This window comes from Nansenia antarctica, assembly GCF_963989245.1.
Source record: "Nansenia antarctica genome assembly, chromosome: 3".
In the NCBI taxonomy this organism is placed as follows: domain Eukaryota; kingdom Metazoa; phylum Chordata; class Actinopteri; order Argentiniformes; family Microstomatidae; genus Nansenia; species Nansenia antarctica.
This window is the reverse complement of record NC_137688.1, coordinates 80,833,588-80,859,225: the sequence shown is the minus strand read 5'-3', so window position 1 is coordinate 80,859,225 and position 25,638 is coordinate 80,833,588. Positions and strand designations below refer to the sequence as shown.

Genomic DNA, 25,638 nt, shown 5'->3' with positions numbered 1-25,638 from the left:
TGATCCATTTAGAACCCAGGCCTGATCCATTCAGAACCCAGGCCAGGTCCATTTAGAACCCGGGCCTGATCCATTCAGAACCCGGGCCTGATCCATTCAGAACCCGGGCCTGATCCATTCAGAACCCAGGTCTGATCCATTCAGAACTCAGGCCTGATCCATTCAGAACCCAGGTCTGATCCATTCAGAACCCAGGCCTGATCCATTCAGAACTCAGGCCTGATCCATTCAGAACCCAGGCCTGATCCATTCAGAACCCAGGTCTGATCCATTCAGAACCCAGGCCTGATCCATTTAGAACCCAGGTCTGATCCATTCAGAACCCAGGTCTGATCCATTCAGAACCCAGGCCTGATCCATTCAGAACCCAGGCCTGATCCATTCAGAACCCAGGCCTGATCCATTCAGAACCCAGGTCTGATCCATTCAGAACTCAGGCCTGATCCATTCAGAACCCAGGCCTGATCCATTCAGAACCCAGGCCTGATCCATTCAGAACCCAGGCCTGATCCATTCAGAACCCAGGCCTGATCCATTCAGAACCCAGGCCTGATCCATTCAGAACCCAGGTCTGATCCATTCAGAACTCAGGCCTGATCCATTCAGAACCCAGGCCTGATCCATTCAGAACCCAGGTCTGATCCATTTAGAACCCAGGCCTGATCCATTCAGAACCCAGGCCTGATCCATTCAGAACCCAGGTCTGATCCATTTAGAACCCAGGCCTGATCCATTCAGAACCCAGGCCTGATCCATTCAGAACCCAGGCCTGATCCATTCAGAACCCAGGCCTGATCCATTCAGAACCCAGGCCTGATCCATTTAGGCCACTTTCGCTACTGGCGCTAGAAGAGTCCTCCGTACTCTGCATGGGTCGCAAACTGTTCTGTTTTCATTCAAATGAAAGCAATGGAGGTGATTTGATCAACACACGCGCACGCACGCACCAATCAGTCTGACGCTGCAAAAACATGGCAAGCTAATAATCACCTTTTTTTTACCTTCTTGTGTTTTGGAAAGAGTCTTTTGTTTACATTCCATTACATGCACACAATACCCTTCCAACAATAACTATAAATGAAACGTTCTTTTCATTCTCACCGGATCCAAGCGTGATTCAATTGTACTTTTGGAATCCTGAGTGTTACACATGGAGACACTGAGATGTCAGGTCAGGAGAAGGTAGATCACAGAGATGTCAGGTCAGGAGAAGGTAGATCACTGAGATGTCAGGTCAGGAGAAGGTAGATCACTGAGATGTCAGGTCAGGAGAAGGTAGATCACTGAGATGTCAGGTCAGGAGAAGGTAGATCACTGAGATGTCAGGTCAGGAGAAGGTAGATCACAGAGATGTCAGGTCAGGAGAAGGTAGATCACTGAGATGTCAGGTCAGGAGAAGGTAGATCACTGAGATGTCAGGTCAGGAGAAGGTAGATCACTGAGATGTCAGGTCAGGAGAAGGTAGATCACTGAGATGTCAGGTCAGGAGAAGGTAGATCACTGAGATGTCAGGTCAGGAGAAGGTAGATCACAGAGATGTCAGGTCAGGAGAAGGTAGATCACTGAGGGAACACGGCTCTCCTCTTAAAAAGGATCCAGCTGAAGCCGACGTACTGAGAGAAGAGGTTCACACAGATGACCTGGAACGGTCTGACACAGCTCTATTTGACTTGCCGTTTCTACGGCGACAACCAACCACTTTGTGTATTCAACCACGACCTCAAGAGAGAGGAAAGAGGAGAGAGGGGGTGTGGAGGGAGGAGGGGAGGATGGAGGAGGGAGGAGGGAGAGATGAGAGAGAGTAGGAGAGGGGCTGAAAGCTCCTTGAAAACAAATGACAGCGACTTCAAGTTCTATCTGAGATGAGAATGAGATATTGTTGATATCATTACAGCTGTCTATCGTGAAGACGACATTTAGGTGCTTTGATGACTTCATTTTCTTTCCTCATATAGACACGACACTCTGGAGCATCCAGGTCCAATGTAGGTCATTTTTTTTTTTTTTTTACTGATTGTTATCAAACCATGTTGGAGCCGTACTCCATATTCTACCAAACTCTCCACAGTGAATAAATGACATGACATTGTCAGTCTAGTCTTGAGTTACATTTGTGACATGTTTTAATGCTTTGGTCCTCATATCGGAATCCGATGTAATGATCAGACTTTTCTTTCGAAAAATTGGAATACATTTCCGCGTTGTTGGAAATCGACAACATGTCGCTAGTCAACTAACACAGCTTGTTTTGTGAGCCTGCTAACAATGTAAAGTAGTGTTCTAACTTGTTAACTAGGTAGCAGTGTGGATTACTCACCCAATCCGTCGCGTTGCAGTGTTTTGGCTTGACTGGTCGAGTTTGGGTTGTGATTTTCAACAATGTTGAAATGTAGTTTCGTGTTGAACATTTTGATATCGGTTGCCGATATGAAGACCAAAGCATTAGAACGTGTGACATCTTTGTGACATGCTCATTTAAGCCCGGTACACACATAAAAATAATCTGCCCGATTTTGGCCCGATTTCCCCCCTTCCGACAGCAAACGTCCGATTATCGGATGGACCTAAGATTATCCTGTGTCTAAGATTGTGTACCAGGCTTTAGACGGTGCGCTTGACCTTTGACCTGTAGCGTCGACCTACCGGCAGGAGGCTCCACCTCCATGGCCTCAGGGGCCGGCTGCTCCAGGGGTCGTCCGTCCACGTGTGTGAAGACGAAGGGCTTCTCTGAGGCCACCATCAGACCCCTGCCCTGGGGCTCCAACGCAGCGTAGTGAGGCACCGACTTCCCCCTCAGGACCCTCCTCTTCCTCACCGCGTACCTCTTCTCCTGTCCTGAACACGGCCAAACCCAGCACGCACACACACACACCCACACACATGCACACACACACATGTACACACACACACACACACAGACGGATGGACGCGCGCGCACACACACACACACACACACACACGCACACACGCACACACACACACACAGACAGACGGACGCACGCAAACACACACACACACACACACACACACACACACACACATTCAAGAAAATTAGACGCACTGAATTGCGACTGATCTTTCTTGGCCATTTTTCTCCCACGTTATTCAACGATGGTGTTTTCCATTTGACATGATGGGAGTATGAAACGTCAACGGTGAGAATATGGAAAATGAACATTCTCCAAAACTCTTCCGAGTACCGTACAAACATTGTTGCGCTGTTAATAAACAGCTTCATGCATATATACACGGTATTCACACAGACATTATTCTGCCTTCCAAGTCCCAATACAACAGAAAGGTGGAACACAGCAGTTGGCTTTGGACGTAAAAAAAAATGGCGATGAAAAAACTAATCTACGGGCTGAAACAAACAGCGTAGGCTAACTCTGGGACACTTCCTCCACGCAGTAATCTACACACACACGCAGGCAGCTGCTATCTCACGTCTGGATCCACCCTGGAAACGGCACCTCACCAGGGACTCACCACAACGCTTCTCATTCTCCTCCCTTCTTCTCTCTATCCCATTATGCATCAATCTAGACAACTGAGCGCACACACACACACTCAGACACACACTCAGACACACACTCAGACACACACACACACACACTCAGACACTCAGACACACACACACTCAAACACCCACCCACCCACCCACACACACACACTCAAACACCCACCCACACACACACACACACACACACACACACACACACACACAGAGACAGACACACACACACACACAGACACACACACACACACACACACTCAGACACACCCACTCAGACACACACACACACGCACTCAGACACACACACACACACACACACTCAAACACACACACTCAGACACACATTCACGCCCGCACACACACACCTACACACCCTTCCTAGTATTAATCATTCTGGGGTAGCTGGCACACAGTGGCCAATGCCCAGAATCTTAATGAAAATTCTCCTTGGAAATGTTTGTTTCAGAGAGGGTCACCCAGCTCTGGCTGGGAGACATCAGACACACAACCAGATGAATGGGAAATCAGAACCGTTTAGCTTCCCAAAAGTGTGCTCATCAAATCAAATGAGATTTCATTTCTGTTCTGTCTGCGATGTGATGACAGCAATCATGCACAGAAGATGAAAGAAAAAAAAAAACAGATGCAAATGTTTGCGAACATCCTAATTAAAACCCTGCCTTTCAACTCACTTCCTTCAACTCCATTCTGCCGGGAGACCAGAGGACACATTACTCAAATGCCAATATTAATAATAAGACGTTCAGATACAGGCATAATGTTTATAAGTTACTCAAGCCTACACCTGCACCCCCAGAACACGTGGCAGAGGGTGTTCTGTCCTGACGCCCTATGAACAGTCAGCCCCGCCCAGCCGGAGGAGGCTTACAGCACAGTCAGGGCCTACGCTACTATTTTCTGTATATGCGGGAACCAAAACCATCAACCTTAGCGTCGCTAAGCATCAGTGGCCTTGCGGTTAGAGTGTCCGCCCTGAGATCGGGAGGTCGTGAGTTCCATCCCCGGCCGAGTCGTACCAAAGACTATAAACATGGTACCTGATGCCTCCCTGCTTGGCACTCAGCATTATTGGATTGGGGGGGTAAGACCCTGCGACATACCGGCGTCATATCCAGGGGGTGTACTTAGTACTTGTACATAAAGCTGCTTCACGCTACTGAAACAGGAGATAGACTCCTGCCCCCTAAGGGCCGTTAGGCTTCAGAACCATCGCTTCTCAAGGCTACTTACTTAGCATCGCTAGCGTTCCTAGCACTCGACCCAACTGAGCAACACAGCTCCTCGTCTGCCCACCTCTCACCCTGTTCAGTCCACCTCTCACCCTGTTCAGTCCACCTCTCTCTCACCCTGTTCAGTCCACCTCTCTCTCACCCTGTTCAGTCCACCTCTCACTCACCCTGTTCAGTCCACCTCTCTCTCACCCTGTTCAGTCCACCTCTCTCTCACCCTGTTCAGTCCACCTCTCACTCACCCTGTTCGGCAGTGTTGGCAACGGTGATCCACTCCAGAGACACGGTATAGCCGCTGCCCTTGTCCCCCGAGTCGGAGGAGTCTTTCTGGATGCGGAGGAGGAGGACGTCCATGGTGTGGAGCCCAGCCTGGACGTGGGAGACGCTGTGGAGGATGGTGAAGGGATCTCCCATCTCCTCGCTGAACAGAGGCTGAGACGTCGAGAGCAAGAACACACGGGTATCGGTCCTCATATCGGGATCTGATGTCATGATAGGACTTTTCTTTCGAAAACATGTTTTTCGCGTGGTTGACAATCAACGACACACTCGCTAGTCGACTAACGCGGCTTGTTTTGTGAGCCTGCTAACAATGTAAAGCAGTGTTCTAGTTAATTAGGTAGCAGTGGGGGATTACTCACAGAATTCGTTGCGTTGCAGTATTTTGGCTTGACTAGACAGTTTGTGCTGTGATTCTCAAATACCGAACATTTGGAATATCTCAAAGTCCAAACATTTGGATTGGTTGCCGACATTCGGACCAAAAGACTAGAACGTGTCACAAATGTTTGTGAAGAGGTTCATTGTAAAAACACTATATCCACTTAAAAAACATAATTTACAGTAAAGACAATTGGGTAGTGGATATAGACCATCAATTTACACTTTCACCCTTTAGCAGACGCCTTTATCCAAAGAGACTTATAATGAGAGATTACTGGGACAGTCTCGCTGGAGTAACTGAGGGCTAAGTGCCTTACTCAAGGGCACACTAGTGGTGGTGTTCCCAGGTGGGATTTGAACTCATCACCGGTCCAACAAAGATATAAATATACATACAGAGATGCATTCTTATTAAGGCAACCTCTACAAAGAGTGCCAGTGGATTCTACAGTATATAAGGACTGCTGCTTATGTTAAACAGAAACATGCTATACCAAATACAGTGTAAAGTTCTAGCGAATCATTAGCCAAATGTAGAGACTGGAGTATTTGGTTGATGATTTAGTCTAACAGTAGGCTACTAATTACTTGGGCTGACTCCAAATCCCTCGTCTAATAACAACATACTGTGGTGATTCACATTAAGAGACATTCACCAAGAAGGGTTTGTACCTTTAAGAGTGGGGGTTAAAGGGGCAAGGGTTTCCGGTTCCGGTTGAAGTTATTGTGGTTGTCACTGAGAGTGTATGTTAGCATGTAGCAGAAGTGAGTGAAGTAAACATCCTCGACTCCAACCTACGTCTGTCGTCTCTTTGTTGCACTTCCCACATTGGTGACCCCGACGAAAGCGAACGAGATGTCTGTCAACGAGAACGCCGGTAACGCCGCCGCGTTGCCCATAGCGCCCGCACCGGACTATGCTAACATATACGCTGCAACCGTCAAGCTGCCCGACTTTTGGCAGCAGAACCCACGGCCGTGGTTTCACCACATAGAAGCCCAATTCCGGCTGAGAGGGATAACGCAGGATGGGACTAAATATTTCCATGTGGTGTCTGCGTTAGATGCCTCGACAACGGCACGCGCGATGATGCTGTTAGAGGATCCACCGGCTGTCGGCATGTACGGTGCATTGAAGACATTCCTGCTGAAACTTTATGAGCTGTCAGAATTAGAGAAAGCAGACCGCCTGCTGTCACTCAATGGCCTCGGCGACGGCAAACCGTCGGAGTTGATGGAGAGAATGTTGTCTGTGCTGGGATCAGCTGATCCCTCGTTCTTGTTTACACACATTTTCCTGCGGCAGCTCCCGGCGCCTGTGCGCACAGCACTGGCCAGTTCCCCCCTCTCCTCCACCAAGGATTATCGTTCTCTGGCTGCGGAGGCCGACAGGGTGTACCTCGCTAACCGGCAGCAGTTTATCCATGCGCTGCTGCCCCACCCAGACCACTTGACACCACCTCCACCCCTGGAGGACTATACAGACACCGCGGCCGTGGTGACGGCCCGCCGCCAAGCCGACGACGGGCTCTGTTACTACCATGCAAGGTTTGGGTCCAAGGCCAAGCAGTGTCGCAAGCCATGCAGTTTCAGGGTACAGGGAAACGCCAGGGCCGGCGCTCATTAGCGGCTATGGGCGCCGGCCGTGACTGCAAGCTGTTGTTCGTCGCCGACTCCTTATCTGGCCGGCGGTTGCTGGTCGACTCAGGCGCTCAACGCAGCATCCTGCCAGCGCAGGCAGTGGACACCATGGCCGGCGGACACGGCCCCCAGATGGACGCCGCTAATGGCACACCCATACGAACATTTGGCATCAGGTATGTGGAAGTGTGTTTTGGCGGGCGCCGTTTCGGCTGGGACTTTGTTATGGCTGCTGTATCCACGCCACTTCTGGGCGGGGACTTCCTCTGTGCTTTTAACCTGCTGGTGGATATTAAGAACTGTCGCCTGATCGATGCCCTCTCTTTTGCTTCGTACCCCTGTACACTGGGGGGGGCGGGAGCGCTTTGCCTGGCAAACACGCTGGCCACCGGGGATCCATATCAACGCCTGCTCGCCGGTTTCCCTGACCTCACTACACCCACGTTCTCAGCGGAGGTGGCTAAGCACGGCGTAGAGCACCATATCACCACCGTGGGCCCCCCAGTCTATGCCCGGGCCCGACGCCTCGACGCGGCCAAGCTTGCAATCGCCAGAGGGGAGTTTTCGACCATGGAGCGACTCGGCATCGTGCGCCGCTCAAAGAGCCCGTGGGCTTCCCCCCTACATATGGTGACTAAGGCCGACGGGGGTTGGCGCCCCTGCGGCGATTTCCGTCGCCTGAATAACGCCACAACCCCCGACCGGTACCCCGTTCCACACATACAGGACTTCTCTGCCCACCTGGCGGGGGCCGTCATTTTTTCCAAGGTGGACCTGGTGCGCGGGTACCACCAGGTGCCGGTCCATCCGCAGGATGTGCCAAAGACGGCTGTCATCACACCCTTTGGACTTTTCGAGTTTCTGCGAATGCCTTTTGGCCTCAAAGGGGCGGCGCAGACGTTTCAGCGCCTGATGGACTCTGTGCTCCGAGACATGCCATTCATGTTTGTTTACCTGGATGACATTCTGGTGGCCAGCGCGTCCATGGAGGAGCACATGACACATCTCCGGCAGTTGTTTGAGCGGCTCAGGGCCCACGGCCTCATTGTAAACCCAGCCAAGTGCCAGTTCGGGCAGTCATCCATCACCTTCCTCGGACACCATGTCGCTCCGCAGGGAGCCGCCCCTCTTCCCGCCAGAGTGGAGGCCATCACCAGTTTCCCCCGTCCCCGCACGATACAGTCTCTACAAGAGTTCCTGGGCATGGTGAATTTTTACAACCGTTTTATTCCCCATGCCGCCCACCTCATGCGTCCCTTGTACGAGACCCTGCGGGGAAAAGGGCCCAAGGACGTGTTGGACTGGTCCCCGGAGATGGACAAGGCTTTCGGGGCTGCTAAGAACGCGCTGGCTAACGCTGCTCTACTGGCGCACCCGTCTCCCACAGCCCCGGTCGCCCTCACGACGGACGCCTCTGACTATGCAGTGGGGGCGGTGTGCGAGCAGTGGGTGAACGGGGCTTGGCAGCCGCTGGCCTTCTTCAGCAAACAGCTCCGCGACAACGAGCGCAAGTACAGCACCTTTGACAGGGAACTGCTGGGTCTTTTCCTGGCCACCAGACACTTTAGATTCCTGTTAGAGGGCCGCCAGTTCACCGCCTTCGTGGACCACAAGCCACTGACATTCTCCATGGCCAAGACCTCGGAGCCATGGTCTGGGCGTCAGCAGCGTCAGCTCTCGGCGATCTCCGAGTTCACCACGGACATCCAGCACTTGGCGGGCAAGGACAACTTCGTCGCCGACTGCCTCTCACGGGCGGTCGTCGGGTCTGTTCACTTAGGACTCGACTATGCCGCCATGGCGGCGGACCAAGCCGCAGACTCTGACATTCAGGCCTACCGGGTCGCTCCTACTGCACTGCAGCTGGAGGACGTGGTGTTCGACGCGGCCAAAGCCACTCTCCTCTGCGACGTCTCCACCGGCCAACCACGTCCTATGGTGCCGGCTGCCTGGCGGCGCAGGGTTTTCAACACCATCCACGGCCTTTCCCACCCGGGGGTGAAAGCCTCGGCTAAATTGGTGGGGATTAAGTTTGTTTGGCCTGGCCTCCGGAGGGACGTTAGAACCTGGGCTGGCTCGTGTGTGGCATGTCAGCGCGCTAAGGTGCACCGCCATACCAAAGCCCCTTTGGCACCGTTTGTGGTGCCAGAGAGGCGTTTTGACCACGTGCATGTGGACCTGGTAGGCCCCCTGCCCCCGTCTCACGGATATACCTACCTCCTCACCATGGTGGACCGGACCACCAGGTGGCCAGAAGCTGTTCCCCTGGCCTCTACTACGGCAGCGGAGGTGGCCCGGGCGTTCATTGGGTGCTGGGTGGCCCGCTTTGGCACACCAGGTGACATCACGAGCGACAGGGGCCCCCAGTTCACCTCGGAGCTCTGGACTACGGTTGCTGAGCACCTGGGGGTGAAGATCCACCGCACTACGGCGTACCACCCGCAGGGCAATGGACTTTGTGAGCGGTTCCATCGGGACATGAAGGCCGCTCTTCGGGCCAGCCTGATGGACAGTGGCTGGGTGGACCGCCTCCCGTGGGTCATGCTCGGTCTTCGCTCTGCCCCCAAAGAGGATCTCCAGGCCTCGTCCGCCGAGCTGGTGTATGGCCAGCCACTGCGGGTTCCTGGGGAGTTTCTTCCAGAGGCTGCAGCTCCCTGGTCGGCCGCCTCTCATAGAACTGTGTTCCGGGGCATTGTGAATGACCTCGTCCCCATTCCGACATCACGTCACTGCCTCCCCCAGTCCTACGTCCCCAGGGACCTGCCATTGGCTAAGTACGTTTTCATCCGACACGACAGCCATCGGGCTCCACTGCGGCCCCCCTACGACGGGCCCTTCCGTGTCCTGGAGGCGGGCGCTAAGCACTTTGTGGTGGACATGGGGGGCAGGTCAGAGCGGGTCGCTATAGACCGTCTCAAGCCTGCTCACTTGAACATTGACGAGCCAGTTCAGTTGGCCCTACCCCCGCGGCGGGGGCGGCCCCCTACCCCAACCTCTGTCCCTGCCCCAACCTCTGTCCCTGTCCCAACCTCTGTCCCTGTCCCAACCTCTGTCCCTGTCCCAACCTCTGTCCCTGTCCCAACCTCTGTCCCTACCCCAACCTCTGTCCCAGTTCCAGCTCCAGTTCCAGTTCTCACCCTTAATCCCCCTCCTGCAAAGCGCAGCCGTTTCGGCCGCTTGATCCGCCCCCCGCCACGTTAACTGTAGTACTGTTCATGGATTGCCTGTTCAGTTGGACTTTTAATGGTTATCTTGGGTTTTTGTACCTTCTGGGTTGGTGAATTCTGGGGGGGCCTGTGTGGTGATTCACATTAAGAGACATTCACCAAGAAGGGTTTGTACCTTTAAGAGTGGGGGTTAAAGGGGCAAGGGTTTCCGGTTCCGGTTGAAGTTATTGTGGTTGTCACTGAGAGTGTATGTTAGCATGTAGCAGAAGTGAGTGAAGTAAACATCCTCGACTCCAACCTACGTCTGTCGTCTCTTTGTTGCACTTCCCACAATACGATACAAACAGAAATGTAATGCCAGCTTGGCTCTGAACCCACTAGAACCTAGCTAAATTGGAATGTTTGAGGATATTGACTCTGCATAATCCTTCAGTCTGTATTCTACACCTGAACTTTAGGCTTAACATTAAGTCTCTCATCTAAAAGCCAAACCAGGTCTTAAAGGAGTCTGTAAATGTCAGCGTCTTAGGAGATACAAATGCTCCTGGTTTCCTTTTTCTTACTGCGTTTTTTCTTCCTTCACGTGGACAAACACGTTTCTATCAAGTCGCATGTTTCATCTTTGTTGTAATACCTTGCAACCCAGCCAATGACCCGCGGTACGACTTTAGATAAGAAACTCAAAACAAATATTGAGACCGAATTGAAGACCTAATAATAATAATAATCATAATAATAATAATAACTTTTATTTGTATAGCGCTTTTCCTGCAAATGTTGGAGTTCAAAGTGCTCCAATCATTATATAATCATAATTTAATTATTTAGTAATTTAAAGGCAATATTAAAAAGATGGGTTTTAAGTCTTGACTTGAACATATTTGCTGAGGTTGCATCCTTAATGTAAACTGGCAGTGCATTCCACAATTTGGGTGCACAAAATGAGAATGCAGCCTCACCAAATCTCTTCTTTTGTACATGTGGTACACAGAGAAAACCAGCGTCAGAAGGCCTGAGAGCTCTATTGGTCTGATATGCCGGATGACCCGCGGTACGACTTTAGATACAGAAACTCAAAACAAATATCGAGACCGAACTGAAGACCCGAAAACATCCTAACCGCTGATGAAGTTGGCGTGGAGCTGAACACAGGCGGCGGGTGTCAGAGGACGGGGGGGGGGGGGGGGGGTCCTGTCTCTCCTTACCTCCCACCTGCTCTGGGCGCCCTCTCCTCTCTTGCAGGTGCGGAGGAGGTGGAGCCGCCCGGCGCCGTCCGACAGGGCCGCCCAGGTGGCCGAGGTGAGGCTGAGGGAGGCGCAGAGACGCGTCGCCTCCTCGCGCTCGCTGGGGTCAGGGGTCATGTGGTACACCTCTCGGGGCTTCCCCAGGGCTGTGTCCTGTGTGGTGACATCAAACACAAGAGTTGACATTACCATGGAATGACTGGCCGGAGACCTGTCAGTCTAGAAGGTAAGGGAGGGGGTGAGATAGAGGGAGACTGGGAACGCCAGCTTGTTAACCATCCTGGTCCAGGACAGAGCTAACCATCCTGGATGGAGAGGGCCACTACATACACAGTCTGTACTGTATTCATACTACATACTCAGACTGTACTGTATTCATACTACATACTCAGTCTGTACATACTGTATTCATACTACATACTCAGACTGTACTGTATTCATACTACATACTCAGTCTGTACATACTGTATTCTTACTACATACTCAGTCTGTACTGTATTCATACTACATACTCAGACTGTACTGTATTCATACTACATACTCAGTCTGTACATACTGTATTCATACTACATACTCAGTCTGTACTGTATTCATACTACATACCGTATTTTCCGGACTATAAGTCGCGGTTTTTTTCATACTTTGGCTGGTCCTGCGACTTATAGTCAGGTGCGACTTATATATCAATAATTCATAATCTCTGACTGACATGAACTGACATACGGTAATCTCTGACTGACATGAACCAAGGAGTAACTTCCGCTAGCGCCTCATACACGATAGAATAGCCATTATACTTGACAATGTGGACATTAAACACGACAATGTGGACATTAAACATGATGTTATGGACCTTATACACAATGTTATGGACGTTAGAAACGATATTAAAGTCATTTATTCCTTCCAGAGGCTGTTTAACGTTGCAATGTTGTACCCGCGAGTAGCATTTTGCTACTTCCGGTAGCGCTTCATACGCGATAGAATAGCCATTATACTCGACAATGTGGACATTAAACACGACAATGTGGACATTAAACATGATGTTATGGACCTTATACACAATGTTATGGACGTTAGAAACGATATTAAAGTCATTTATTCCTTCCAGAGGCTGTTTAACGTTGCAATGTTGTACCCGCGAGTAGCATTTTGCTACTTCCGGTAGCGCTTCATACGCGATAGAATTGATTGATTGATTGATTGAAAACCTTTATTGTCCCCAATGGGGAAATTTTGTTGTCAAACAGCTCAGTTAGGGCAGAAAACATTCAGTACAGAAAACAGAAAAACATTCAATAAAAAAACATAAAACAGTGCAGGCTCAATAAGTAAAAAGTTCCAAAAGTTCCATCTCCAGGTCTCCCCCACCCTGCAGGGCCTGGTTGTAGAGTCGGAGTGCAGCTGGAATAAAGGACTGTCCAAATCTTTTTGTACTTTGACGGGGGAGAACAAATCTGTGGCTGAACTTGCTCCTCATCCCTGCCAGCTCGCAGTACATCGGGTGGGAGGGATTGGCCAGCATGGCCGCCAGTTTTTTCCCCATCCTCTGTTCTGCCACCACCTCTAGGCTGTCCAGCCCGGTCCCCACCACAGAGCTGGCCTTCTTCACCAGTTTGTTTAGCTTCGCAGCATCCCTGGCACAGATGTTTCCACCCCAGCAGGCCACGGCGAAGAACAGAACGCTGGCAACCACCGACTGATAAAACATTTGCAGCAGCTTGTTGCAGACACCGAAAGACCTCAGCCTTCTAATAGCCATTATACTCGACAATGTGGACATTAAACACGACAATGTGGACATTAAACATGATGTTATGGACCTTATACACAATGTTATGGACGTTAGAAACGATATTAAAGTCATTTATTACCTTTTAGAGGCTGTTCAAAGTTTCATTTTTCCTCCGCGACGCCATGTTGTTAGCCCCGCGCTAGCTAGCGGACTTTACACTCGATAATACAAGTATTCCTTAACCTTTCAGAAGAAGTTTCAACGTGAATTATGTCCTTCCTGGGCTTACAAATCCTCTCATGTCTCTTCACAGTGCCAGACTAGAGTCAAGCTCAACAGGGTCTTCTTTCCCCGCTGATTCCGCCAAGCCCGTTCCCTTGAACCATGCGACTTATAGTCCAGTGCGACTTATATGTGGTTTTTTCCTCTTCATGGCCCATTTTTGGCCTGCTGCGACTTATACTCGGGTGCGACTTATAGTCCGGAAAATACGGTACTCAGTCTGTACTGTATTCATACTACATACTCAGACTGTACTGTATTCATACTACATACTCAGTCTGTACATACTGTATTCATACTACATACTCAGTATGTACTGTATTCATACTACATACTCAGTCTGTACTGTATTCATACTACATACTCAGTCTGTACATACTGTATTCATACTACATACTCAGTCTGTACTGTATTCATACTACATACTCAGTCTGTACTGTATTCATACTACATACTCAGTCTGTACATACTGTATTCATACTACATACTCAGTCTGTACTGTATTCATACTACATACTCAGTCTGTACTGTATTCATACTACATACTCAGTCTGTACTGTATTCATACTACATACTCAGTCTGTACTGTATTCATACTACATACTCAGTCTGTACATACTGGATTCATACTACATACTCAGTCTGTACTGTATTCATACTACATACTCAGTCTGTACATACTGTATTCATACTACATACTCAGTCATTACTGTATTCATACTACATACTCAGTCTGTACTGTATTCATACTACATACTCAGTCTGTACTGTATTCATACTACATACTCAGTCTGTACATACTGTATTCATACTACATACTCAGTCTGTACTGTATTCATACTACATACACAGTCTGTACTGTATTCATACTACATACTCAGTCTGTACATACTGTATTCATACTACATACTCAGTCTGTACTGTATTCATACTACATACTCAGTCTGTACATACTGTATTCATACTACATACTCAGTCATTACTGTATTCATACTACATACTCAGTCTGTACTGTATTCATACTACATACTCAGTCTGTACTGTATTCATACTACATACTCAGTCTGTACATACTGTATTCATACTACATACTCAGTCTGTACATACTGTATTCATACTACATACTCAGTCTGTACTGTATTCATACTACATACTCAGTCTGTACTGTATTCATACTACATACTCAGTCTGTACTGTATTCATACTACATACTCAGTCTGTACATACTGTATTCATACTACATACTCAGTCTGTACATACTGTATTCATACTACATACTCAGTATGTACTGTATTCATACTACATACTCAGTCTGTACTGTATTCATACTACATACTCAGTCTGTACATACTGTATTCATACTACATACTCAGTCTGTATTGTATTCATACTACATACACAGACTGTACATACTGTATTCATACTACATACTCAGTCTGTACTGTATTCATACTACATACTCAGTCTGTACTGTATTCATACTACATACACAGACTGTACATACTGTATTCATACTACATACTCAGTCTGTACTGTATTCATACTACATACTCAGTCTGTACTGTATTCATACTACATACTCAGTCTGTACTGTATTCATACTACATACTCAGTCTGTACTGTATTCCTACTACATACTCAGTCTGTACATACTGTATTCATACTACATACTCAGTCTGTACTGTATTCATACTACATATTCAGTCTGTACATACAGGATTCATGGGGCGGCTGTGGCGCAGGAGGTAGAGCTGCCGTCTAATTATCGCAAGGTTGGCAGATCGGCGGTTCGAGCCCTGGCTGGCCACATGTCGAAGTGTCCTTGGGCAAGACACTGAACCCCAAATTGCTCCCAGTGAGCGGGCCGACGCCTTGTATGGTAGCTTGCTGCCGTTGGTGTGTGAATGTGTGTGTGAACGGGTGAATGAGAGGCCGTTGTAAAGCACTAAAGGCGCTATATAAGTGCAGTCCATCCCCCCCCTTGAGACCCATGTGATTGAACCTAACACCAGAGATGTTCTCCCACGGCCTTGTTAGAATAGATAGAGGAGATACAGATGATTACAATTACAGGCAAGGCAGGCAGGCAGAACAAAGTAACCGAGATTCAAAAGGACTGGGCAGTGACTGTCCTCTTTGTTGCCATGGTGCTTGATGCGACATATTATGGCAGCGCATATTATACACCTTTCAGATCATTTTCTCTCCGGCAACCTCTTAATGCTCTTGTTCTGGGTGTAAAGTACAATCCCCCCCCCACCCCTCCCCATCCTACTGCCCTTCAGCTGTACACAAAAGCCTTCCCAAGATAATTATCACATGATCATTGTAATTATAATGTGAATAACACATTATCATAAAGACTCATTTAATGATGGAACAACCCAAAGCCAAGAATTCTACCGGCGCAGAGGATTATGGTGTGATCACTATCATCTTGTCTTTGAGACAGAGAGGGGGGATACCAACAATAATGACCATCGTGGTAATTGCAGAACATCGCAGGCTGAGAAAAGTTATCTGAGAGCAGAACTATGTGGTGGCTCGGTAGATCAACATGTGGAACAATAGGCCTTCTCTGTTGATGGATTCCCAGCTCTACCCCTTCTCCTTCTGGAAACATGTTCTAGGTTGGATTCTCTCAGCTGCAAACCGCCATCTCTCTCTGAGCATCTACTGATACCCCAAGAGGCTAAATAATAAATAATAAATAATTTTGTCATTTAGCAGACGCTTTTATCCAAAGCGACTTACAATTACGAATTACAGGGACATTCCCCCTGGAGTAACTGAGGGCTAAGTGCCTTACCCAAGGGCACACTAGTAGTGGTGTGGCTTCAGGCGGGATTCGAACTCACAACCTTCCGATCCCAAGTCCAACTCACTATCCACTAGACCACCACTAGGCTAGAGACACACAGAAATGTGTGTGTTAGTTGTCACTGAAACAATAACTGAATTCCGTGGGAAATATGTGCTAATAGTAATTACTCAATAATAGCCAAACCAAAACACATATCACAATGAACAGGTATTCAGTAAGTAATTACGTGCTAAAACAGTAATTACTCAATAATAGCCAAAACCTAAAAATAGTGTTCCTTTACAATAGCCTAACCCAGGAGCTGCTTGTTTGTCTCATTAAAACAAGCACTATATGCCCCGCGGTGGCGTAGCGGTCTAAGCACTAGCCACTAGTACAAGCTGCCCACCGGGGACTGGGATCGAATCCCGGTCTCGCCAGACCCGGATATGGCCGAGGCACACAGGGAGCGGCATATTGAGCGGCCGCTCCAGAGGGCGGTATAGGACTATTTCCGGACAAGGATCCGTCGCGCAACAGCGCCCCCGGGGTGCCGGAATAACGGTGCTGGGCTCGAGGAGCCAGTCAGCTAGTCTGCCTGGCGATCTTCTCTGGGGCTGCCGGCCACGGAAAAACAAATAAAAAAATAAAAAAATAAAAAAGCACCACTGGGAACCATTTGGAACCAACAAAACCCAAGTGTGTGTAGTGTGTTAAAGTACCACAAGAACTGCCCACTTCACTCTGCCAATAACAAGCCTCGATAGCTGAGCATTATGGAACCATTGATTTCGACCATGGAGATACAACCCAAGATTATAGAATTAAGAATGATAGAATTGTTATGAAGAATTCTGGAATCCTTCTATCTCTGTGGTACAGCTGGTGAGCTGTTAGATCCATAGAGATAGAACGGCTCTATCTCTGGGGTTAGAGTGCCCTCTGTTGGTGTAATATGAAATCATCATTTCAACTGTGTACTACTTTTTGGGTTAGTTTTGTGAGCTGGGCTGAGGCGAGTGGAATTGGGGTAGGAGGGAGGAAAATGGTAAATGGTAAATGGACTGCACTTGTATAGCGCCTTTTTTGCTGCTCCAAAGCGCTTTACAACGGCCTCTCATTCACCCGTTCACACACGCATTCACACACCAGTGGCGGCAAGCTACCATGCAAGGCCGGCCCCGCTCACTGGGAGCAATTTGGGGTTCAGTGTCTTGCCCAAGGACACTTCGACATGTGGCCAGCTGGGGCTCGAACCGCCGATCTGCCAACCTTGTGATCTTTAGACGGCGGCTCTACCTCCTGCGCCACAGCCGCCCCAAGGGGTAAGGGAAGGGAGGGTAGGTGATAGGGAGGGGGAATTTGGCTGGAAAGCATTTAGAAATGTATTTGTATAGCATCCTCTCGTGTCTTGTCATTAAATAACAATAACACATTTTGGAAAATGTATGGAAGATCCACAATATTGAGAGGTTATTGAGAGGTTATTGAGAGGTTATTGAGGGGCTCTTACCAGGGTAACAGTCAGATTCAGCACACGTCCTTTGCAGTCCACAAAGTACACGCTGTCCTCATACCAGGGGTCCATGTGGAGATAGTTGTACATGCCGAATGCACGCACGTGGTCCAGTGTGTACTGACTGTCCTTCAGCTTAACCTCCGCCACAGCTGAAAGAGAGGGAGAAGATGTGGAGATGTTCAACCAATGGGGAAAAAAATCGTTCTTCTTCTAGCACGACGACTGCCAATGGCCGCCGGCCTGAGCTAGATTATTTTTCCTGCTACGACTGGTGGATTGATGATTCACTTACTTACTAGTCAAATGTATCGATTGTAAGTCGCTTTGGAATAAGGCGTCGTCTGCTAAATGCCAAACATGTAAATGTTAAGCTTGTACCTGAATCTCAGTCTAATTCATTCTGATAATCATAATACATTTTATTTCTAAGCGCCTTTCTCAAACTCGGTTACTGTACAGACAAAAAGCAGGAGAAGCAGGACAATCAACAACAAGAAGAAACACAACAAACTAAAAGGCAGCGATGCAGGACCGTGTTAGTCAGGACCGTGTTAGTCAGGACCGTGTTAGTCAGGACCGTGTTAGTCAGGACCGTGTTAGTCAGGACCGTGTTAGTCAGGACCGTGTTAGTCAGGACCGTGTTAGTCAGGACCGTGTAAGTCAGGACCGTGTTAGTCAGGACCGCGTTAGTCAGGACCGCGTTAGTCAGGACCCAGCCCGTGCGGTGGGAAGGCCAGTCTGAGCCGACGAGTCTGGTCTGGTCTGGTCTGGTCTGGTCTGGAGTCTGGTCTGGTCTGGTCTGGAGTCTGGTCTGGTCTGGTCTGGTCTGGTCTGGTCTGGGTCTGGTCTGGGTCTGGTCTGGTCTGGTCTGGGTCTGGTCTGGTCTGGTCTGGTCTGGTCTGGGTCTGGTCTGGTCTTGAATGTTTTGAGAGTATCCGGGCATCTAGTGGTTCTGTCTTTTGTGAACAAGACCTTGGCAAAGCAACAGTCATAGTGGCAATGACAAGTATATGGGCTAATGTCTTTTAGGCATTGTGTGCACAATCATTCTGTGTAATTAAATACACTGCATGAGTCACACTTCACATTACAATGCTCGTATTAGTGTTTAGGTGTAACACGTATTGTAAAACGCATTGTTACACAGTGCTCACATATCAGGGAAGGCCGGTGGAGGTAGACATCGGAGGACGGGGTCATTTTTATGCATGGGTAGAACACGGAATGTTCCAACAATCTAACACAGCCTCACATTGCATTCCAGCCTCCCCTGTCACATCAGGGTTAGCTTAGGGATAAGGCGTGGGTCAGATCTAAGGTAAGTCCTCTAGTAGAAATGAATTACCATGCTAGTCCACAACAAATGAAGTAATCATTCAGTAATACTATCTGTAAGAAGGATTATAATCATATTTACATTGGGATGTTGTGTGTACAATACAATCCTAGTCACGTGGAGCTACAGTATTAACCAGTTAGATGTGCTGGTACTGAGACAACCTGTCCTATGTCTCTGATGCATCCACTAGAGCAGTACACTAGCACACAGCAGCCATCATCAAGAAGGCACAACAGTGGCTCTACTTCCTGAGAGTCCTCAGGAAAGACCACATCGGACAGGAGATGCTGGTGACCTTCTACCGCTGCGCAGTGGAGAGCATCCTCACCTACTGCATCTGCGTGTGGTTCTCCAGCTGCACAGCCGCAGAGAGGAATGCGCTACAGAGAGTCGTGAGATCGGCCCAGAAGATCACCGGCGCCCCCCTCCCCTCTCTGGAAGAGCTGTACAACACACGCTGCCTCAGGAAGGCCTCCAAGATCTCCAGAGACCCATCCCACCCTGGGTACGAACACTTTGCTCGGCTGCCCTCAGACAGGCGGTTCAGGACCATGTTCGCAAGGACAAACAGACTGAAGCTCAGCTTCTACCCCAGGGCCATTCAGGCCCTGAACACAGCAAAGACCTAGGTTCTAGGCCCTGGACAATCTAGACAAATTGATGGCAGCTACTAGATTGAAATCAAGTGTAATACTGAAACACAACTGTGAACATTTCAAACCTGCAAACTGCGACACTTTAAATGAATGTGCAATAACACTATGTGCAATATGACAACTAGGGATGCTCCGATCTGGATTTTTGGGGCCGATACCGATCACCGATTTTTTTCCTCAAGATCAACCGATACCGATACCGATTTTTTTTTAAATACATAACTGTAGGCCTACTGACTGGATAGCCTACATATTTTTTGCTTTTTAGACAAAAGTTTTGATCCATTAGGCACCAAGCACACGCAGACCCATTTTTATGGCATAGTAAAGGTCTGGCCTATCACCCAGTTAGGGCCTGAAGCCCAAGTCAGTCGATATGGCTGTATAAAAGACATCATAAACGTGGCCTTCATGGTTTACATACTGTTACGTCCTCCTATGTTTTCTGTTCAGTTATCTGTCTTCCCCAGGGATTTGCGATCGGCCATTTTTGCCGATCACCGATCGAGTCATTTGGAGTGAAATCGGCCGATTTAAATCGGTGGCCGATAAATCGGAGCATCCCTAATGACAACCCTCGGGTACATAAGGTTCAGAGATAGGAAATGTTAGAATAGGTATAGCATAGCATAGAGTACAGCACAGTGTTTTATTTGTATAGTATAGTATAGTGGATAGTGTACATAGCCTTTATTTATGTAAACCAGCTCTTTTCCCTTCTTGTTTTTAGTTTTTTTTTTTTTTTTCCTAGCACCAGGGGAGCCACCCCTCCCAAATGTCGTTGTTTGGTACCTGTACTATATCAATGACAATAAAGACCATTCATTCATTCATTCATTCATTCATTCATTCATAGAGCAGGGGAAACCTGTCCTATGCCTCTGATGCATCCACCAGAGCAGGGGAAACGATACTATTTTTAAAAAAAACTAAGTACTAAGTAGAAGAGCATTCTGGACTGAACATGCACTGGACCTTGAATAACTCTGCACTGCACTTTATACAGTATATATATATATATATATATATATATATATATATATATATACACACAGCACTATCCATGCACTGTCCTGTTGTTGTTGTCCTGTTTTTGCATTTGTATTTGTTTTTGTTCATGTATATGTGAAAAAAGCATAAATGCACCTTCTGTAATGCCAAAACAAATTCCTATATGTGTCAAGCATAATGGCAATAAACGTTATCTGAATCTGAATCTGAATTCAAATGAATCATCAAAAGCAACTGAAATGAAAACAAAGCAAGACATGAGCAGATGTGTATCACGTTATGATATGTCACTACTACAGCCACTAGTAACACAGTGCATTTGCAGTTCCAATAATGGGAAATATTTAACAATAACTAAAGAATCAACGTGGCGTGGAGTCTCACCAGCGTCCAGCTCTATGTTGTAGGTCGGTATGACGTCCAGAGATAGCCTGTAACTCTCAAAGTTGGGATCCAAAAGCTCTCTGTTGACCTTCAATGAGTAATTCGATGCAGCCATGTTTTAGAATCATTAATAATACGTTTATAATGGAAATAAGCAGACAAATGGAGAAATGATGGAGCTCAATTCTACACATCAACTTCATGTGCTTCCTGTATCACGCCGAACAATTTAGTAAGGGACACCTGGTCGTCTGGAATTGTGGGAAATTGAGTTTTCTATTCACACGACGAATTTGTCAGTTTTGTCATTTATCCGTAATAGGCCCTTTACTGTGTGACCCTTATCTTAAATCTGTTATTTTTCTAACTGAATTAAAGTGGGGTCATTTGTATTGTTATTTATGTGGACTGATAAAGATATACATGTTGTTGAGGCATTTACGGTGTAGGTACAGGATTTTCCGACCCTGGAGGTTTTTCCTACCCTACCAGATCCGGTCATAGGTTCTGCCCTTTCCGGTCATAGGTAGCGCTATGATTCGCTGACGACGATGACTTACGATCACATGATGACCGCCATTTTTACCCATCAGTAATTTTGGCTGTTTGTAGAGAGACAGAGAGAGACAAAGAGAGACAAAGAGAGACAGAGAGTGACGTGAGAGTGTTTAGGTGTGAGAGAGAGAGATAGGTGAGAGAGAGAGAGAGAGAGAGAGAGAGAGAGAGGTGAGAGAGGTGAGAGAGAGAGAGAGGTGAGAGAGAGAGAGAGAGAGGTGAGAGAGAGAGAGAGGTGAGAGAGAGAGAGAGAGAGAGAGAGAGAGAGAGAGAGAGAGAGAGAGAGAGAGAGAGAGAGAGAGAGAGAGAGAGAGAGAGAGAGACAGGTGAGAGAGTTTAGGAGAGAGAGAGACAGGTGAGAGAGTTTAGGAGAGAGAGAGAGACAGGTGACAGAGATGGAGTTTCATACAGCTCTCAAGTTTTACTTGATGCATCATATGTATCCTCCTGGCATGCCCAAGGTTGGAAACCTTAAATCAAGGATTCTAAAGGCGTCCAAGAATCACTTGATGAAAGGTAAGTCAGTGTGAATAACTATGTTATATCCACTCTTGAAGCCACTGCTTGAAATGGCGAAAATGCATATAGTAAAATGGCCGCCATAATACACACGCCATTTTGTAAATGCCAAGATGGCCGCCTTTCAGACATTCTGTGCAAATGGAAACATATATTTTCTGATTCCTCATACAATGCCCTTTCCAAAAATGTATAGATTAGCAAATCCCCAAAAAATTCCCACGAAATTATATAACAAACCTGACTAATAGGCCTATATCAAAATTGAGTGTCTCATTAAGCATCTGCTAACTATTGTGTGCATAAAACCTGTTTCCAGTGGCTTTATATTTGCACTTCTAAATGAATGCTGTATTTTCCTGCTGCATCAGGTGAGGAGATGTACTACAAGGACAAATACAAGGACAAACTTCGCTTGGTGGTGTGCGACAAAGATAGAGTTCGTGATGTCCTGATGGTAACTTTCTTATCTGACTTGAGTTCTCATCTTTCCCAATTATGACAAGATTATCATTGTTGGAGACCTCAAAACCTACTTATTCAATCTCGCCTTTTAAATGTCTGTCTTTATTGTTGTTTCATCTGTACTATTGTTGTTTTATCTTCTTTGCTCTCTGTGAAGCACATTGTGTCACATTTTTGTGAGAAATGGGCTATACAAATTAAGTTTGATTTGATCTGAAGGAGTGCCATAACAACCATGGGACTGGGGGTCATCCAGGGAGACGCCGAACGCTGGAGAAGGTGACGGCGTCCTACCACTGGTCCACCTTGAAGGAGGATGTCACAAAATGGGTGAGTTTTTGATGTTATTAGTGCATGGTGTGTGTGAACATTGTAATTTATACACTGCCCATTAGCAATGATCTTTTACTCAAAGATCTCCAACTCTTGTGTAATTCTCATACTGACCACAATCTGATTCTGCACTGGAACACCCAGACCATCATACAGGCCGCGGCCCCTCAACCACAGCGGTTCTGCACCTAAGGCACTAAGCCCAGCAGCTGACCACCACCACCAACATGACGCCTCAACCACATCAAGAATTCTCTGACTCTAGATAATTTCCTCTGAAATGTCACTGTTTTAAAGGTTGATGAGTGCCCCAGCTGTCAACAGACTCAACATCATGAGAAAATAAAGACAGCATGTACTCCATCCCAGTCTGTACTCCATCCCATCCAAGTGAAAGAGGCATGGAGTGTCCTGGGGATTGATCTCATTGGTCCACTTCCCACCACTGCAAAGGGCAAAAGGTAGCTACTGAATGTTGGGCAGAAGTATGTGTAACCTCTTTTGGTTAAAGCTAGTGAGATAAGCTGACATCATGTATTGGATAAGTCAATAAAAGTTATGAAGCAAGTTTTTGGTGGACCCCATGAGGAATAGCTGCTGCAATGCTGTAGCTAATGGAGAACAATCTGCATTTTTCATTGCAGTTACATTCTGACTGCAACCGACCTCTTCACCAAGTGGGTTGTGGCAAAAACCCTCTACACCGAAACAGCCAATGAGGTGTCCAGGAAGATAGTCAACATTCTTCTTGACTTTGGACTGGTAGAGAGGATCATTACCGACCAAGGAGGGGAATTTGTGAATGAGGTATAGTTATGCATATAAGACACAGTGTATGTGATGTGTGACATTTGATAATTGTAATTTAATCTAATTTAATTGCATACACTAATGCATCTGCAGGTCAACCGTGGTGTTTTTGAGGCTCTGGGTGTCAAACACTGCATCACGTCAGACTCCAACCCCCAGGCCAAGGCCACAAACCGCAACGTGAAGACTGCGCTTGCCAAGTACTGTGGGGAGGAACAGAACGACTGGGATAACCATTTGAGGGGCATCATAATGAGCATCAACACCTCTAAGCAGGTAGCCTACTATTGTGTAACAACTGCATATGTAAACAATTCAAACAAACATAGAAAGAAACAAAAAACAATTTAAACAATATAGAAAGATGGTGAAATGCTATTGATTGTACTTTTGTTTTGTTTTACAGCGATCAACCAGGTACACCCCGTTCATGGCACTGTTCGGACGGCACCCTCGCAGCCCAGGTGTCATCAACACAACACGGACTGAGGAGGGTGACGACTCAGCTGTGGTTGTGGTTGATTTGCCAGAGGAGGATGTACAGGCGAAGACTGTCGAAGTTACAGATCTACATGCAAAGGTGATGTAAAAATGGCAATTTATGCATAATAATATCTAATAATAACAAATATGCATACAATGGCAATATATGCTATAAAATATGAATATGTTTTAAGGGACAATTAATTAAATTATTAAAAAATGCAGATTTGCCAGAACATCCAAATTGCCCAGGCAAGGCAGAAAAAGGCCTCCGAGGCCCGGAACAAAAAGGGGGTCAAATCCTTTGACTTGAAAGTTGGGGATGAGGTCCTACGGGCAAACAAGCGGAAGAGGGAACAGGAGGTGAGCATGATGCTGAATGGTAAATAATAGTGTTTTTTGTTAGTTCAATAGTTGTGATTGCACCATGCATTTTATTCCTTCAGTGTGAGCCGTCTGACAGTGTGGTGGGCAGCAATGCCATAAGAAATGACCAAAGCTAACAATGCGAGAGGAATGCAAGGAGCTGAGGCCCAGGGGTCTTCCAGGCGTGAAGCTGAACATCACTGTTGACATGTCGGTCCGCCGGAGGAAGCAGCGAGACCAATACTGGCCGATTCGGCAGCAGCTCCATGACAAGGGGATCAGGACCAGAGTCCGGGACCCAGCGACCCTCTGCGTCTGGACTGACAATGAAGCCCTGAAGTTCGAGAGCCTAGAAGAAGCTACTACTGATTTAAAACGTAGATACCCTGACATAGATTTCGCTAAAAAGGTTTAATTTTAGTAGGCTAAAAACCTGCTCAGGGGGTAATAGGCATGCCCCATCTTCCATTCTAAGCCTAAACGTGTTATATTATAGCCTATATATATTCTTGTTTTTCATCTCCGAGACCTATGCATTTTGAGGCTGGGTAAGTTAGTTTATATTATTTCATTGTTGTTGAAATGGACACTTATCTATATTATTTCATCATGATGTTAGTTGATCAGCGCTTGAAAATAGGCTATAGGCTTTAAACTGCAGTTTTTTGTGGTTGTTGTTGACGGTTGTTTTGTTGCTATTTTTGTTTTCCCAGTATCTTTCATTACGGCCCTGCCTAAGGTTGTGTATTCTCTACTCTGTGTAGATCAACGGGCCGTATTGGTTTACCTAAAGTAAAGGACTTATTTTTCTTATGGTCAATTTATTCCGCCCCCTTGGAGTTTTTTTCTCTAGGGACTCGCCTTCTAGTAATGGGTGGGAGGGTTAGGATTGCATG

At 47.3% G+C, this 25,638-nt stretch overlaps 2 protein-coding genes across 2 annotated transcripts in view; one reads left to right on the top strand and one right to left on the bottom strand.

Moving 5' to 3' along the window:
- nudcd1 (NudC domain containing 1) overlaps nt 1-21,408 on the bottom strand; it is a 44,951-nt gene extending 23,543 nt beyond the window's left edge. Inside the window, exons 1-5 of the mRNA XM_080525883.1 lie at nt 21,212-21,408; nt 17,816-17,970; nt 11,444-11,635; nt 5,010-5,199; nt 2,644-2,835 (exon numbers count right to left, since the gene is read on the bottom strand). Coding sequence (XP_080382009.1) covers nt 2,644-2,835; nt 5,010-5,199; nt 11,444-11,635; nt 17,816-17,970; nt 21,212-21,326 — 844 coding nt within the window. The 5' untranslated portion in view covers nt 21,327-21,408. The remainder of the gene's footprint in view (nt 1-2,643; nt 2,836-5,009; nt 5,200-11,443; nt 11,636-17,815; nt 17,971-21,211) is intronic.
- Nucleotides 21,409-23,518: 2,110 nt separating this feature from the next.
- On the top strand, nt 23,519-25,126 carry LOC308152289 (uncharacterized protein). The gene is made up of 6 exons (XM_080525223.1): nt 23,519-23,544; nt 23,728-23,890; nt 23,987-24,169; nt 24,300-24,473; nt 24,602-24,739; nt 24,823-25,126. Exons 3-6 carry the CDS (start codon nt 24,146-24,148, stop codon nt 24,877-24,879), a joined length of 393 nt encoding a protein of 130 aa, XP_080381349.1. The 5' UTR covers nt 23,519-23,544; nt 23,728-23,890; nt 23,987-24,145; the 3' UTR covers nt 24,880-25,126.
- Nucleotides 25,127-25,638: the final 512 nt, after the last annotated feature.